Here is a 15,579-nt window from a genome sequence, read left to right as displayed (position 1 = left end):
TAAGTTAGCGGCTGTGAGAGTTGAGGGGATTTGAAGCCAGTAGACACACATGGGTATGCCGGGATAGCATGTTCCACCGGAGAAGAAACTAAGAGCTGGAGATTTGCGCCAAGACCTTGTACCCTTCTGCCTTGTGTGCAGGAGGAGGAGGAGGAGGAGGGGAGAGAAAATTATAAGAGAGGGAAAGAGAGATGAACAGGTTAATAGGTAAAAGAGGGGTAATCTGGGTATTTAAAAAGAACAAGGGAGAAAAATATGTAAAAATTCAAATATAGGGGAGTATTAGGAAAAAAGAAATTTTAAGGTAAGAAAGTTTTAGTAAAGAGAGGTCAATTGTAGGGGAGTGATGTAAATTCCCCTAGAAGGAAATCAATCTTTGACAAGGTGAACTAAGTGCCTAATATCTTTCCAGCCTGTAATCTTGAGTTTACCCTGAGTTCTAGTTGGACTAGTGGCATCCATTGGAGTTAATTCTCTCCCCAAAAAGGGAAACATTTATGGGTTCTAAACCCTTATCTAAGTGACCACTACTATAACCATTTATTTACCCCTTCTCTCCTTGGGATCAAATTTGAAACGTGGTTCTTTGCACCTACAAAATAATCGAAGTGCCATGACAATATTGCAGATTTTGAGCTCTTTCGTTGTTTCTCATTGATATGTTGAATCTATCCAAAACCCCTTATGAATTGTCTAAGATGATGAATCTTGGGTGTGAACTAAAAACATAGGCAGAGCTCCATTGATCTTCACAAAGGAAACATTCTAACTGCTTCAGTGAAGATAGTGGGAAAGGCAAGGAACACAGAAAAACCCTAAGGATGTGTTTGGTTGCATAATTCGTTGGAGTTTTATTTCGGATTTGGCAATGAGTCCATAGAGAGTGTTTCTGTTGAATCATACTTATTTTTAAGATTTTCCGGAAAACTATTTAGTTACCCATCCCAATTTTTGTGATTCTTTTGAATCACCACTTAACATGGACTATTTATATGAGGGCTAGGATTATGTGTGTCAAATATGAGGTTTGCTATTTATCTTATTTTTCAGCTGAACCACATTTAGCTTTACGAAGTGTTTCAAATGAATTAGTATTTCTAAGTAGAACCAACTCAATAAACAACCAAACAATTTAAAAAAAAGAGAATCACGTTTTACTAAAAGGATTTTCTAACGAATTATGTAACCAACCACATCCTATGTCACTCCAATTCAGAATCATATTCCTACACCTTTACACATCATAATTTTTTCTTAGTTTTCCTTACATTTTTCTTCAGTATTTCTATGTTTTTAGTAATCGTGCTCCATGAATAATCTTATAAATACAAGCATCTGTTTGCTTAGCTGGAATGTTAGACGGTTCGAATCTAATTTATTTCCAAGTTAACTAGAAGAGTAGGGGTGTCAACCAGTCAAGTCTTGAGCCTTTTGGCTTGCATCGTGACTTACCTATTTAAGGAATGAGTCGGGCTTGGTCGAATTACGGGCTTTAACTGGGTTTCTACTAATCGGGTTAATCATGCTTTAAACGGGCTAATCTACCATTAAAGCCTTAAATGGACTTTAATTGTCTAGAATTTAGAATTTTTTATATATTTATTAAATCATCAACCATTTAGAAAAGATGCATGTTACATTTGATTACATTTCATAATTGGTAAAAATATCAATATATATATCTTATTCTAACAAAAAAAAATCAAAATTTACTATATAAATGGTCGGGCTTATACTGTGCATGGGTTGAGCTTGAGCCCAACACGTTTATTAATCAGGCTGGTTTTGGTCGGGCCTAAAATTGACACCCCTATAGAAGAGGCTTGTCATCACATTTTGTTCAATACCAACCCGATTTCATATTCCTTTGTGAGCCTAAATGTAACATACTAAATATGAATGTACTACCTCGCATGTTTAAGCAATTGGGGGCATGATGTCTTGAATTCCATCTCTATTAAAACTAGGTTGATTCTTCCTGGCCGTAGGAGTAGGCCCACCATGTGCATTAATTATCATTATTGTGGGGCTTCAACGAACTAACGGGTACATGGGGGGTTTGAGGGTGGTAGCTCTTGAGGAAATTTTCTAAGGCTATACGAGTATTTCAGTAAATTTTCTATATAGGGTTTCATTATACATTTATTGTAAGGCTTTTATCTCTGTAAGTAATTTGAGAGAGGTGTGAGGACAAGTGTTGTAATCATATTCTCTATTGATGATGAAGTGGGATCCCATCTCACTGTGGATATAGGCAAATCTAGTCAAACCATGTAAATCTGTATGCATTGTGTCATTGTTTGTTTTTGTTTTTCCACTCTTTTCTACATCGTTTTTGGGTTACATTTCTACGTAAACACCTTCCTCTCATCTCTTCAAACTCATTTTCTTGGTTATTGGAGATCCCTATGAAATCCTTGGGATTTAGAGACAAATTTGGACCTTTAATTTCTGGAAATAGAAAAGCATAAAATCATACTATTATACTATTAAATAAATGCATAAACTTGAGTTTGTGAAAAACTTTTCATTAACTTTTTTTTTCATTACCTGTTTTACCCTTCTTTCTTATTTAAATAATTTATTTATTCACTATTTTTTTTTTACCCTTTTTATTTTTCCAAATTATTAATACCCTTTGTATTTTTATACTTAAATATTCTCTAAAATTCTCTCTCTCTCTCTCTCTCTCTCTCTAAAATTTAGTTTATTTATTTCTCAATCTCTAAAATGTATTTCTTTCAATTCTCAAACCGCTATGAGGATAATCAAGGAATTCAATAAGAACGAAAACTACAAAACCAACTGAAACAATACTTTAATAAGATTCTACATTTTTTGACAGAAAAATTGATATTCGGCTTGTTTGTCCTAGCATTCTATGTACCCTTTTTTTTTATCGCTCTATGTACACTCTCTAATGTTTTGTAGTTAATTTAAATTATATTTATTTCTAAAGTCACAATTTGAGCCTAGATGCCATTGTTCAAGCCCTCCAACATCAAATTTCTATTATCGGATTTCAAAAATATCTTCCTTCACAATTGTTCCAGAACGGTCAGCAAAAATCCCACTATTTCCCTTTTATCTTTATTTTTTGGATGGTGAAAATCCCTTTATTTTATTTTGGGGGGTAAAAATCCCTTTAATTGAAACCATTTATTAATTGTTTTCCATTTCAGATATTGGTAACATCTTATAAACAGCTTGATTTTGGTTCCTACGATTCACACTTTGAACTGAACCTAAATCGAACCAATCATAACCGAAACGGAACCGGCTAGCACCCTTATCTGGTACTCCACTCGAGAGTCGAGAGAAGAAGAGGGCGAAGACCAAGGCTAAATAGTAATCTCACACTCGATAACTCCCTTTGGTCACGAACTAAAACCCTAGATTCTTTTTTGGTATAAAACTGAAACCCTAGATTAGTAAAGAGAAACGGGAGTCGCAGACTTGCGCCTATAGACATCCGTCTCTCTCTCTCTCTCTCTCTTTCTCTCTCTCTCTCTCTCTGTGACAATAATTTGATTGTCTAAGGTTTCTGAGCAAAAATGAAGGTTATCGCTGCCTACTTGCTCGCTGTTCTGGGCGGAAACACCAGCCCTTCTGCGGAGGATTTGAAGAACATTCTTGGATCAGGTATTTCAGTGTTCTAGCTTTTCGCCTTTTCGCTAGTGGTTCAGTTGTTTTAGAAATTTTATGATCCTAGTTATTATTGTTTAATTTTTCTTTGTTTTCGATTAATATTGTGAATGAAGTAACCAACTAGTACCCAGGAATAATCTAACGCATCAATTGATAATTAGATTTCTTTTCTATATTTTCTCTGTCAATGTTTACCACAAGAGGAGTTCGATTAATAGTTATTATTGTCTTGGGAAAATTTTTTTTTTTCTTATTGTTTTTTCTTTTTTGTTTTCTTCGTGTTTGGGATTTCATGGGTTTTGGTAGTTTTCATTTGACAGTAATTCGGATTTCTTTGATTTTTAGTATTTGCTTAGTTCTGTTATTCGACACCTTTTCCGCAGTCTTTTAGTTTATGGTGAGACGTGGTGAAATTCTGGATTATGAGCCGTATTTCTCCTTTGTTTATTAATCAGAGGAAAATTCTGTGAATTTCATTTTGCGTTGCATACTATCCTTCGCGTTCTGTTTAGATATTGATCGATCTTGTTTTTTCATGGTTTGCTCATTATTAGCTCCCAAAAGTCTTCATTAGCTAAACTCTGTTTTTGGTTTTGTATGTGTTCATATACTATCAATGGAGGCCTCTGTGTTATGTTGAAATATATTCAAATTTGCTTCTTTTATTCTGCTAATCTAAAGCCACCTGGAACTAGTGCTTGAAGGGCTAGAATGTTATATGTCTGGCAGTTTGTAATAAATACAAATTTTATAGCTGTTGCATTAGTGAAGAATTAAATCTGTTCTGCATAAACGTAAATTCTTTAGAGGATTCAAGCATAAGTTATATTTCTATTGGGTTACAATGATACTGATGAGGAGTCTATAGAACATGGCCAAATGAGTATTTATTTTCTTGGCCTCTTTTGCAAAAATTAATGAATCCTGATTTGGGAAGTTCAATGGTATCACACTGACTTGTTTATGTCTTTAACTTGTAAATTTGAAATCCGCAACCCTGATTCCTTAATGAACCAAATGCTTGAGAATTGAGTTTGTCATTCTTTTCCAACTAAATAATATTTGTTAAGATTAATTTGATATTAGCAACCATTATTTGGAATTGCAGTTGGGGCTGATGCTGAAGATGATAAAATTGAGCTGCTGCTATCTGAAGTTGAGGGTAAAGATATTACAGAGCTGATTGCATCTGGAAGGGAGAAGCTTGCTTCAGTGCCTTCTGGTGGTGGTGCAGCCATTGCAGTGGCTGCAAGTGCTGGTGGCGGTGGGGGTGGTGCAGCACCTGCTGCGGATGAGCCAAAGAAAGAAGAGAAGGTGGAAGAGAAAGAGGAGTCAGATGATGTAATATTTTCTTTCCTTAAATCTATTCTGATCCAGAACAATTCACAACCCCTACTACCCAGGGATTGTCGAACTTGGCAGTATCAAGTTATTCAGTGTAGCTTACTGAGCTGACCTTGAATTCTAAACAATCATCATGATATATTTACTTATTACCTCTTATTTGTTTTTTATAATACCACATAACTTCATTAGATTTAAAACATGTTCTGCTAGAGAACAAACCTAAATCATCTGGTAACTTTCTTCATGTTATTTTGAAAATCCAGATTATTGCTTTTAGATAGTCATCTTTTACTGATGTTGCCCTCTGTTTAAACCTGTTGCAGGACATGGGCTTTAGTCTTTTCGACTGAGGGATTCTGATGCTGGTTTGTAGGAAGCCAATTGCGTCCCATTTTATAGCACTTGGGCTGAAGTTTTGGTCAGCGGGAGGATTATTTTATCAGATGTTTAGAGGGTTTTTGTTCTTTCTTTGTTAATTAGAAAGATAGGAAGATGTTGCCTGATATTCTGTAGGTTGATTTCTTTAACTTGAATTCCTATGTATCTTTTGATTTGCCATAAGATATTATTGTGTTTCCTCTGCTCATGATACAATATTAGGTTTTTACTCACTCAGCATTGGTCTTTTAACCCAGCTCTTTGATCATATTCAAACTCCTATCTGAGGAAGTCCTCTTTTTCTTTTTGATTAATAAAATACCATAATTATTAACTAATTAAGCAGCCATAAAACTGATTGTGGATATTAAAGCAGGAGAGTTAGCTATCCATCCTCCCTTGCTTGCCATGCTGAGCAGCAGTCAAGTTGGGTTTCATGGTCCAACCTCACCCCACGGGTGAAATTGTTTCATGGTTAGGATACCTATATATATAATGAGAACCCTAAAAACTGTTTAAGGTCTCTTATTTATGGTGGTACAGGGAGTTTGTGGATATGCTGTATATATACTTCAATGCAAATTGTTGGTCGTTTATTACCTAACTACCTGTAGTATGACAATTAACAAGTGCCTCTTTGGTGTGAGATCTGTTTTTATGTTTTTTCACGGTAGAAAGGGGTCAAGCATAGCAGAATTGGATTTTCCTTCTTTCACTGAATCCCCAGTTCTCGGATGATTTTTCGCTAATCTTTTCTTGGTTTGAAACTGAAAGATTGGAAGGGATATGGCGTCGGCGAAGATGGGCCGATCGAGGGGATCAATGGCCTCAGGGAAGGTCGTCAATGGTGGGCTGCAGCTTAAATGTCGCGTGCCGACGCCATATGGTTACAAGTACCCGTTTAAATGGCCAACGAGTCAAGACTATGTCTGGTATGCTAATGTGCCTCAAAAGGAATTGACGGTGGAGAAGGTGGTTCAGAACTGGTTTTGATTTGAAGGGGATCGATTCAAGTTCCCCGGTGGTGGTACCATGTTCCCTAATGACGTTACTGCTTATATTGATGATATCGACAAGTTGATCAATCTCAAGGATGGATCCATTAGAACCGTCATTGATATAGGTTGTGGGGTAAGTTATTTCTCTCTCTGCGTCTCTCTGGATTTTCTTTCTCTACATGTTAATTGTCTTGATTTTTGTCGACTTGGGTCGACTCTGTTCACGTCCCCAAGATCAAATCTCGGGTTGGGTGTCATCTTCTCCAGTACTAGAACTTCCCTTAGAGATCAGAACTTCTTTGCAGACATGGTTGAACTGATTGTGTCTGGTTTGTTACCATCCCACATTCTTCCTTAGTTTTACGTTTTGGCGATGGCGATGGCGACAGCGACAGTGATGGCTGTAGCACAAGCTATATTTGAGTGAGTTTAGAAGAAGGGTCAAGGATAATATGGTCCACTCACATCATATGGGGGGTGTTTTGGACATTTTAAATAAAAATTAACAGATATTCCATCACTTAATAGGGATGGCTAAAGGTAGAGACGGATTTAAAATTTTTTAAATTATTAGGGGGTGTCTTTGGTATTTCAAAAAGTACAAATGGTGGCACTGAATAAAGACCAAAGTTCAAAGGGTGGCATTGCAATTTTCTCTTAAGAATAAAACAATGCATATATGATACATGAATTGCACAACCTCAACCTTTTATGCTTGGGATTTCCAAATGTTTGGGGATGCTAATAATACGGGAATAGATATTTATGTGGCAACTAAATAGATCATACGGTAATAATACGTTTGTAATAAATTTTTTTTTTTTTTTTTAATGATAATAATCTATAAAGGCGAACGACAATGATGCCGTACATGTTTAATATGGTTGTTTGGTAAAAATCAGGGAGCAAACTGGTTGTTTGTAACTAAATTCTGATCTCTCATGCTTTCATGAACATTTAAGTTCAATCTAGCTTTCCAATTTGAAATCATTTCTATATCTATCATAACAAATGATAGTATATATTTATCCAAAAAATAATATTAATAGTATGTTTATTAAGGAGAATACTTCAGGTTAAGAATAATCAAATTGTCATATTTAAGATTTAAGGAAGAATCCTAGATAAAATTAGGTAACTGAAAATCAGAATTTGATATCAAAATTTTCAGAGATTCATACAGAATTCAATATGGAACTGTTGTAATGAAACAATAGCAATTTGAAGGTTTAATAGTTTTCTAAAATGAGAACGAAGAAAATTGATTCATTCGATAGGGGTTGATAGAAGAACAGTACGGTTATCATTCTTGATTTCGATGGTTGTTTGGTTTAATTCAAATGGTGTATGTATCGGATATGAATGTCAATCTTTTGATAGACATTCTTCTTAATTATGTTTCTTTCTGAAAAATCGTTTGGTTGCCTTAAGGCTAGTATATGTTTCTCGCAGGTTGAGATATTGGCTTCCGTAGAGAACGTCTTTCTGCTTTCTCCTTTTATACTATATGGTAAAAATGTTGCTCAAATCAGAGTTTAAGTGTTGAGGTAAACTCAGATTTGGGACACATCCTTTGTAATATGGTCATTCATGGGAGGTAGGATGCTCACTTATAAGGATCATCCTAATGGAACCAAACAACTCCAAAAATTAAGAATTATCATTCTAAAGAATGTCATCCCAAAGATTTACTAAACCAAACACCCCCTTAAAACTTGCTGGATTAGAACAAGGTTAAAATCCCAAACAACATTCAAACCCATATTTAAGAAATCATATTAGAAAACAAAGTTCCGAAAGAAACACACGTTAAGTAGGAAACCTGAAAACAGATTCGAAGTTTGAATTAGAACCAGATCTGAAACTATAGTTTAACTAAGCAATTGATGATCAATGTTACGAGTGTAAGAACTGATCATGATGAACCATGATTCTGGTTTTGAGAAAACCAGAAACTCTAATCTCCTGGACTGGTTCGGTCACGATGAACCATGCCAAACTGCATGAAAGCCCCTTCTTCCTCTTCTGAGATGAAACCTCAAAAAACCAGAGAATTGCATCCTTCACACAGAGAGAGAGAGAGAGAGGTTGTCGCCGCAGCCGCCACACTCGCCGTCCCACCAATGACCAAAGTCACCAAAGCGCTGCAAGTCCTGGAGTTCTCAAGCCACTGCGAGGTTTGAGTTTCAGACAAAAGGAAAGAATTTTAAGGGCATTGTGAATCGAGAGTTTTTAGGTTCCCACAATCGGTCATCATAGTGAGTGAGTTTTTATTTTGTCAAATCAGCCCAACTTTTACAAATTGCAATACACAAAATTGAGAGTTCACTCATCGGGCAGTGCAAATAGGTGGGGAAAAAAAAAGGATTTGGGCCAATTAGTAGGCCCCCTGTTGATTTATTGAGGTGAATGTAATCCGATTTAGCCAACTAGGGCCAAGTTTGATTGTTTGGCTTATTGATTTAATTGAATCCAAATATTTGGATAGAAGCAAATATGTTCATCTCCATATGTGGAATTCATATTTGAAAACCAGAATATCGATTGGAAGTGTTTGTTTACTAAACCAGCTGCGAGCCTATGACTGAAACAAGATCAGGCCTTATGGCATTTTGAGCTAAGAATGTTATTTTTTATTTTATTGACACCCTGTAAATAACCATGTGTAAAGCCACATGTGTTTAAGCTGTCCCAGTGATAAAATTGTGATGCAACTGGTAATGAAATAGTCTTTATAGGCTTCCAATAATCTACACAAAACATGCTTTCACCGACGTCAAATGAGGCATCAAATAGAGGTCTTCAAATGTCAAGGTTCTTTGAACCGGTTCCTCTCCTAAGTGGTGGTCGCTCAGATCAGCCCATAGTTATCTGAACAATTGACAAAACAGAGGTGTCACACCAAAAGCCTTTAGATCACTACTTGGACACATATTTATCGTCTAGACAATTATGGACAAGATCTAAATGATCACCACTCAAGAGAGGATCCCGATTCAAGTTTCTTAGGATATCTAACGATCTCTTTTGACGTCAGTTGAAGTTTTACCAACACTAGATTTGAATCATCTAATATGCAACCCACATTGGTGAAGTTTCATTGAACGCCATACATACATAACATGTTAGACGTCGGAACAATAAAAATTTTGTGAATTTAGCCTTATTATTTTGCTATTAAAGCCTAATGGCATATATGTCAATGATGCTTAGTGGCATATATGTCAACCATAAAATTATATGTATGTAAATATCTCGATAATAAATATATACCAAACAAAATATGATATATATACACACACATATATGACAAACCGAACCAAAATCAGATTAAACCTAAAATGAAACTGAAACTGAACAAAAAAAAAAAAATCAAATTATTTGAACCCATATCCAACCTTTTCTTATTGGTTTAATTTTGGATCCACCTATTCTCACCCTGAAACGGATTCAGTTCGATCAAAATTGAACCGAATTCGCCAATTGATACCCCTGAGCTGGGGCTATGACTAGGGAATGGGCTATGACTAGGGCTAACGCTTAAGGATTGGCAAGCTCATGTTAGATCCAGCCCAACTACCCATCGATTTCAATGGCTCAAGTCATGTTAGATCCAAAACCTTTCTTTTTTAGTTCTCCGCTGAGTTTTTCAATAGTTAGAGTCACAGGGGTGTCAATTCTGTGCCCACACCGGTAGGCCCGATGGAGCCCGATATGTGTTGGGTTTGGGTCCGACATATTTATTAAACGAGCATTCATGATGTAGGTAGCTAGCCCGTTAGGCATTCGACCGAATCTACACATTTTTATGCCAGGCTTGAACTGACTCATTGTAGCCCGACCCCTTTAATACTACATAAAATTTCTATTTTTCCACTGCTAGTAAGAAACTAATTAAACTTTCTTACCCTTTGCTTTGTAATAGGATTTGGTTTGATTAAACTTTGTTTTGCAGGTTGTAACAGTCATAATCTCTTTTTTTTTTTTTTTTTTTAAACAACCATGATATCTTTTCTCTTCTTTATTAAAGATTTACCTTACATGTTTTTTGGCCTTTAACCCATTTAAAAAAAATAATTTTAGGATATGCATGTTTAAAGTCAGTTTAGACTTTAATAGCTCTATAACCCGATTAAAATTCAATACCGATCAGTCTGATTATAAATCTAAATCATACCATGCCCCCCAAACCTAGACCCGTTGACTTAAGCAAACATTTATTATGCAAGATTTCTAGCCCGACCGGGACCAACCCAGCCCGACCTGTTGACACCCCTAGCTGGAGATGCTATAACGGGTCGGGTGCCCGCATACTCAATAGGTACAAAAACTGAATAAAAATCATTTTCTCGTCATAACCTCTCACTCTCTTCTTCTTCTTCTCTTCTTCCCCACTAGAAAAATATCATCACCACATGCATACTCAGCCACGTCGTTTCGAAATCGCAAATTTGATTAAAGAAATCTCAAGTAGAGGTTTGGAGCCTCTCCTCTGGTACTCCCCCCCGTCTCGCTCTTTCTCTCTTTCATCTTGGATCTCTCCTTCTTCCCCATGACTTCTCTTACTCTGGTTGCTTCTTTTCCTCCCTTTTAGGGTTTTTGGAAATCTAGGTTTTGTTGGGTGCCAGAAGTTGCAGTCACAGGGTAAGATTTAGAGAGTGAAACGATGTCTGCTTCGACCGTCGCGATCAATGCGAATCCGGCGGTCGACGGTAGCCCTTCGTTGGCTATGGGTTCTAAGCCAACTGCGAGGAGAAGGTCTGTCGTTGTTGCAGAGAAGAAATCGAGTGTCCAAATGGTTGGGGACGGAGTTTCTGACGCCGTTGGGGATGAGAAATTACCTGGTGGGAAAGATTTCAGTCATTCGATTAGGGGTGAGGCGGTTCTTGAGAGACCCAAAGATTTGTTGCAGGAGAAGAAGAATTTGATCAATTCCACAATTTCGCCTCGGCGTACTAAGAAAGTGGTTCCGAAGCCGGAGAAACACTGGTGGCAGAGAGGTTTTAGTACTCTGATTTGGAATTTGTTGTCTCTTCTTATTGTGTTAGTTCTTGCTCAATTGATGTGGAAAGCTTACAAGTCTGAGGACAGTGCTGTTGGTCGACTGGGTATGTCGGATTTCGAAGGGCGGATTGCGGAGGTTGAGAAGTTTGTAAAGACGACATCCAAAATGATACAGGTTCAGGTTGAGGTTGTGGATCGAAAGCTGACGAAGGTAGAAGAGAAAGGAGCGTCTCTTGAGAATGAAATGAAGAAACTGGTGGATAGGACTGATGGAATTGACGGGTCTTTGGGTGAGTTGATGACTGCTGGTATCATTACTAAGGTGGATTTTGAGCGGTTTTCAGAGGAGTTGAAGAAGAGTAGAAGCCCTGAAGCGAGTGATAAAGATTGGACTTTGGATGACATTAGGGCCTTGGCCAGAGACATTGTCTCGAGTGAGATTGAAAAACATGCGTCTGATGGGCTTGGAAGGGTGGATTATGCATTGGCCTCTGGTGGGGGCATGGTGGTTAGGCATTCAGAACCCTACTTCCCTGGTAATGGCCGAAGTTGGTTATCTGCAACTACTGGCCGAATTGGGGTTCATAGCGATGCGCAGAAGATGTTGCAGCCAAGTTTTGGAGAGCCTGGACAATGTTTTCCTCTATCTGGAAGCAGTGGGTGGGTTGAGATTAGGCTGAGAGCTGCAATTGTCCCAGAGGCCATTACTCTTGAACATGTTGCCAAGGTGATGTTTCTGTCGAAGCTTCCCCCACTTATTTTCTCAGTCTTCATTTTATTTTTCCTCCAGTACTTTCTTGCTTTACATTCATTAGGTTGGGAAACATGCTGTTTGTAATCGAATAGTTTTGGAAATCCCAAACTTGGTGAATTCCAATAATCATGCGCATGTAATGGATTATATCCTCCCTCAAATCCCCAAAGCAACTCACTGAACCAAGCGTTAACTAGTTAATGTTGGCTATATGTATCGTGTTCCATCATTCACTCTAATTGGACCATATTTTCTGTTTAATATTAAGGACTCATATCTGTTTTCACTTCTTCATTGCACATGAGCTAACCATCATATTTGATTTTCTCTCATCTTATCACCTATTGGTCGCTTGCGAAAATTTCGGGAATGTGTCCTGTTTTATTCTGTCACTTGGCATTCATCCATCTCAACATCTCACTGCAATTATTTTCCGATTCTATGGATGTGTTATTGTTTGGTTGCTCGATTCTCCTCCATATTGCAATTCTGGTTTTTTACCCCTATCAAAAGATGCATCGACTCTTGTTAAAGTGCTCCTGGCTCTTGACATTAATAAAGGTTAAAGGTCTTGATTATATATTGGTTGCTTCGTGATGGAGTAGCCTTAGGGAGTAGAGGGAAAATCGCACAAAAGGGGGAAGGGATCACACACTATGCACAAATTCACTAATTTAAAAATTAAATTCACCCTAAAAAAATTAAACATTGAGTTATGTAAATATATAAAGGGAAAATAAAAGACTACTCCTACTTAGACTATAATGCTGAAATAACTATAATGCTGAAATAAACTCCTACTTAGACTCCAAACATAAACCTACTTCTCTACCTCCTACGTACCCTACTCAAAGACAAATAAAAGACATAATGTAAAACTAACTACTACTAGCCCTTGTTGGACCAAAAACCTAGGCTGGACCAGTTTTTCTTGGCCCCTTGGCTTCCATAGTCGGTCCTATTAGTCCAACCAAGTAAGTGCAACTATATCTACATCAACTCTCCCCTTCTGAAAAGAACTCGACTCCGCCGAGTTTGGATGAGGTCCAAGGATGCCGTCAGAGTCAATGCGCTTGATGAGAAAAGTACCAACTGTCTTCTTGAGCTTGAGAGGAAGATCTTTTGCTGGAATGAACTTCATCTCGAGGCCGCCATGCTGAAAAGTGTATGTATTCTTATATCCACAGTGCTTGGCTTTCTTGTCGAACAATCATGGGCGACCCAGTAGAATGTGACAGACTTTTAGAGGGAGAACATCACATTGAACCTGATCAATCAGTCCACTAATGGAATACGTGAGCAAACACCTTTCATGAATTTTCAGATTATTGTTATTCACCCATCCAACCTTGTAGGGATTCGGATGAGGCTCAGTTTTTAGACCCAACTTGCAAACAACATCTTCAGTAACAACATTGGTACAACTGCCGGGGGTCAATCATCATATTACACAAACTGTCATTGCATCGCACCTTGGTTTGAAAGATATTGTTACTGCGCCTATCGTCCTCTTTAGGAATTTTCTGTGTAGTCAAAAGAGGACGGATCACATAGAAAGGTCGAGGCTCACCATCACTATCATCATCATTAATCTCATTAGGATCATGATCACATTCAGCCTCCAGATTTACTATTCCTGTTTTCGATTGCTCTTCTTGTGCATAGGGTATAAAATTGTCCTTGTCGATGTAGGCTAACAACCGGTTAGGACATTGATTAGCTCTATGCCCGTACCCCTTGCATGAGAAACATTGAATAGCTTCCTTTGGAAATGCTAAGTTCCTGTCATAACCACACTGAGGTGAGGAGTATGGCTGATTAGGTCGTGAAGATGATATGTTTGAATCACGATGAGGTGGAGTATACGGTCGGCTAAGTCGTGAAGATGCCATAGATGAAGCACTAACCTGTGGTCTACTAATTGACTTTTCTTGTTGAGATGATTGTGGCTGAATAGAATTAGAACTCCTAGGGAAAGCATCTGTAAATGGCCGCCGATTGTATGGACGTTTCAGACTCTCCTCAACCTGATATGCTACTCGAACAACGTCTTCCATTGTAGGCAGTCGGCTAGAGGCAAGGGCGACACTAAGTTGAAGGTGCAAACCATTGCGGATTGTGCCACCAATACTTTTTCATCCCACTCAAAATCTGAACGAGTAGCCAAATAATAGAACCTTGCAACATATTCTTCCATGGTCATATTCTCTTGTTTCAATTGTGCAAACCTGAGATGCATGCGTTGCTTGTAATCAGAAGGCAAGAATCTCCTGTTTATGACTTCATGCATTTCAGCCCAAGTAATGACTAAACCAATGCCTCGAGTTCAGTTCTGTTGCTGTTGCTTGATCCACCAGTTTCGGGCTGTGCCTTTTAGTTTGGCCTCTGCAAATAGGATATTTTGGGCCTCAGTCAACCCGTACCATCTTAAGAATGTCTCTAGGCTATGAATCCAGTCAAGGTACAGTTCTGGATTATTGTCTCCATTAAAATCAAGGACATCCAATCTTGTTGCTCTTTTTGCTCCATCATCATATCTACCAGTTCCATATGGTGGTGAAGGTGGTGGCAGTGGTGTATGATGTGGTGGTGGATCCCGTGGAACGGTGTTGGAAGAATCCCTAGATTGAATGGGACTCTTTCCTTTATCTATTGCCTCCAAACGAGTAATAAAAGCTTGCATGGATTCCATCATTGTCATAATAGCTTCAAATTTTGCATCAGTTTCTCCCTTATAGGAGTTCAGTTGTTGAACAACTTCACTATTGGCTACCATGGTGATGATTAACAAAATTACATTCAAAGAGTAATGGCAATATAGTAATTAGATGGAAACTTAAAGAGGAATGGCAGAATGGTAATTATATCTTTTTTTTTTTTTTTTTTTTTTTGCAGGGATGGCAGAACTGTAAATAGTGAAGGTGCATTTTAAGTCACAAAGGAAGACACGTGTGGAGAAAGGGTCTAATTGGAAATAAAGAATAATATGGGATAGAAAGGGATAAAGGATAATGGGAGGGGTTTGGGGGAAATAAACAGAATTAAAGGGGTAATTTTGAAAAAGAGGAAGTAGGAAAAAGGAAATAAAAAATATGGGGTTGGGGTTTTGGATTACCGACAAGAGGAGATATCTCTCCTTGGAGACGTTGGAGACTGAGAGCAATTAGCGGCAGGATTTGAGGCGACGGCGACGGAAACCTGGTATGCCTCTTCGTCTCTCTCTATCCCTTTGTCCTCTCTCTCTGCTTCTGCTTCTACTTCTACTTCTACTTCTACTTCTTCTTCTTCTTTCTTCTTCTTCTCTGGATCTTCTTCTTTTTTTCTGATTTCTATTTCTCTTCTGTTCTTCTTCTTCCTATCTTCTTCTATCTTGTACCTCTCTGATTTTTGTCGTCTCTTTTTTTTTTCCTTCTTCTATTCTGCTCCTTCTGTCTTCTCTTCTTCCTCTTT

At 37.8% G+C, this 15,579-nt stretch overlaps 2 protein-coding genes across 3 annotated transcripts in view; both read left to right on the top strand.

Annotated features, from left to right (window-relative positions):
• Positions 1 to 3,416: 3,416 nt before the first annotated feature.
• LOC122089000 (60S acidic ribosomal protein P2-like) lies at positions 3,417 to 5,610 on the top strand. The gene is made up of 3 exons (XM_042658406.1): positions 3,417 to 3,642; positions 4,757 to 4,989; positions 5,319 to 5,610. Exons 1-3 carry the CDS (start codon positions 3,555 to 3,557, stop codon positions 5,343 to 5,345), a joined length of 348 nt encoding a protein of 115 aa, XP_042514340.1. The 5' UTR covers positions 3,417 to 3,554; the 3' UTR covers positions 5,346 to 5,610.
• Positions 5,611 to 10,720: 5,110 nt separating this feature from the next.
• Positions 10,721 to 15,579, top strand: part of LOC122089229 (SUN domain-containing protein 1-like) — a 16,880-nt gene continuing 12,021 nt past the window's right edge. The window contains exons 1-2 of one of the 2 annotated variants that reach the window (XM_042658789.1): positions 10,721 to 10,866; positions 10,966 to 12,102. In XM_042658789.1, coding sequence (XP_042514723.1) covers positions 11,038 to 12,102 — 1,065 coding nt within the window. In that variant the 5' untranslated portion in view covers positions 10,721 to 10,866; positions 10,966 to 11,037. Of the gene's footprint in view, positions 12,103 to 15,579 lie in introns of both variants that reach the window. The other variant, XM_042658788.1, reaches the window with a different exon arrangement.

This window comes from Macadamia integrifolia, chromosome 9 (genome assembly GCF_013358625.1).
Source record: "Macadamia integrifolia cultivar HAES 741 chromosome 9, SCU_Mint_v3, whole genome shotgun sequence".
Taxonomy (NCBI): domain Eukaryota; kingdom Viridiplantae; phylum Streptophyta; class Magnoliopsida; order Proteales; family Proteaceae; genus Macadamia; species Macadamia integrifolia.
Note: the sequence above shows the minus strand (reverse complement) of the source record. Positions and strands in the feature narration are given on the sequence as shown.

Excerpts from the sequence above, each read along its gene's own strand:
- LOC122089000 (XM_042658406.1), top strand. The coding sequence starts at position 3,555 with ATGAAGGTTATCGCTGCCTACTTGCTCGCTGTTCTGGGCGGAAACACC. Across the intron at positions 3,643-4,756 it reads GAAGAACATTCTTGGATCAG|TTGGGGCTGATGCTGAAGAT; the intron begins GTATTTCAGTGT and ends TTGGAATTGCAG. Across the intron at positions 4,990-5,318 it reads AGAAAGAGGAGTCAGATGAT|GACATGGGCTTTAGTCTTTT; the intron begins GTAATATTTTCT and ends AACCTGTTGCAG.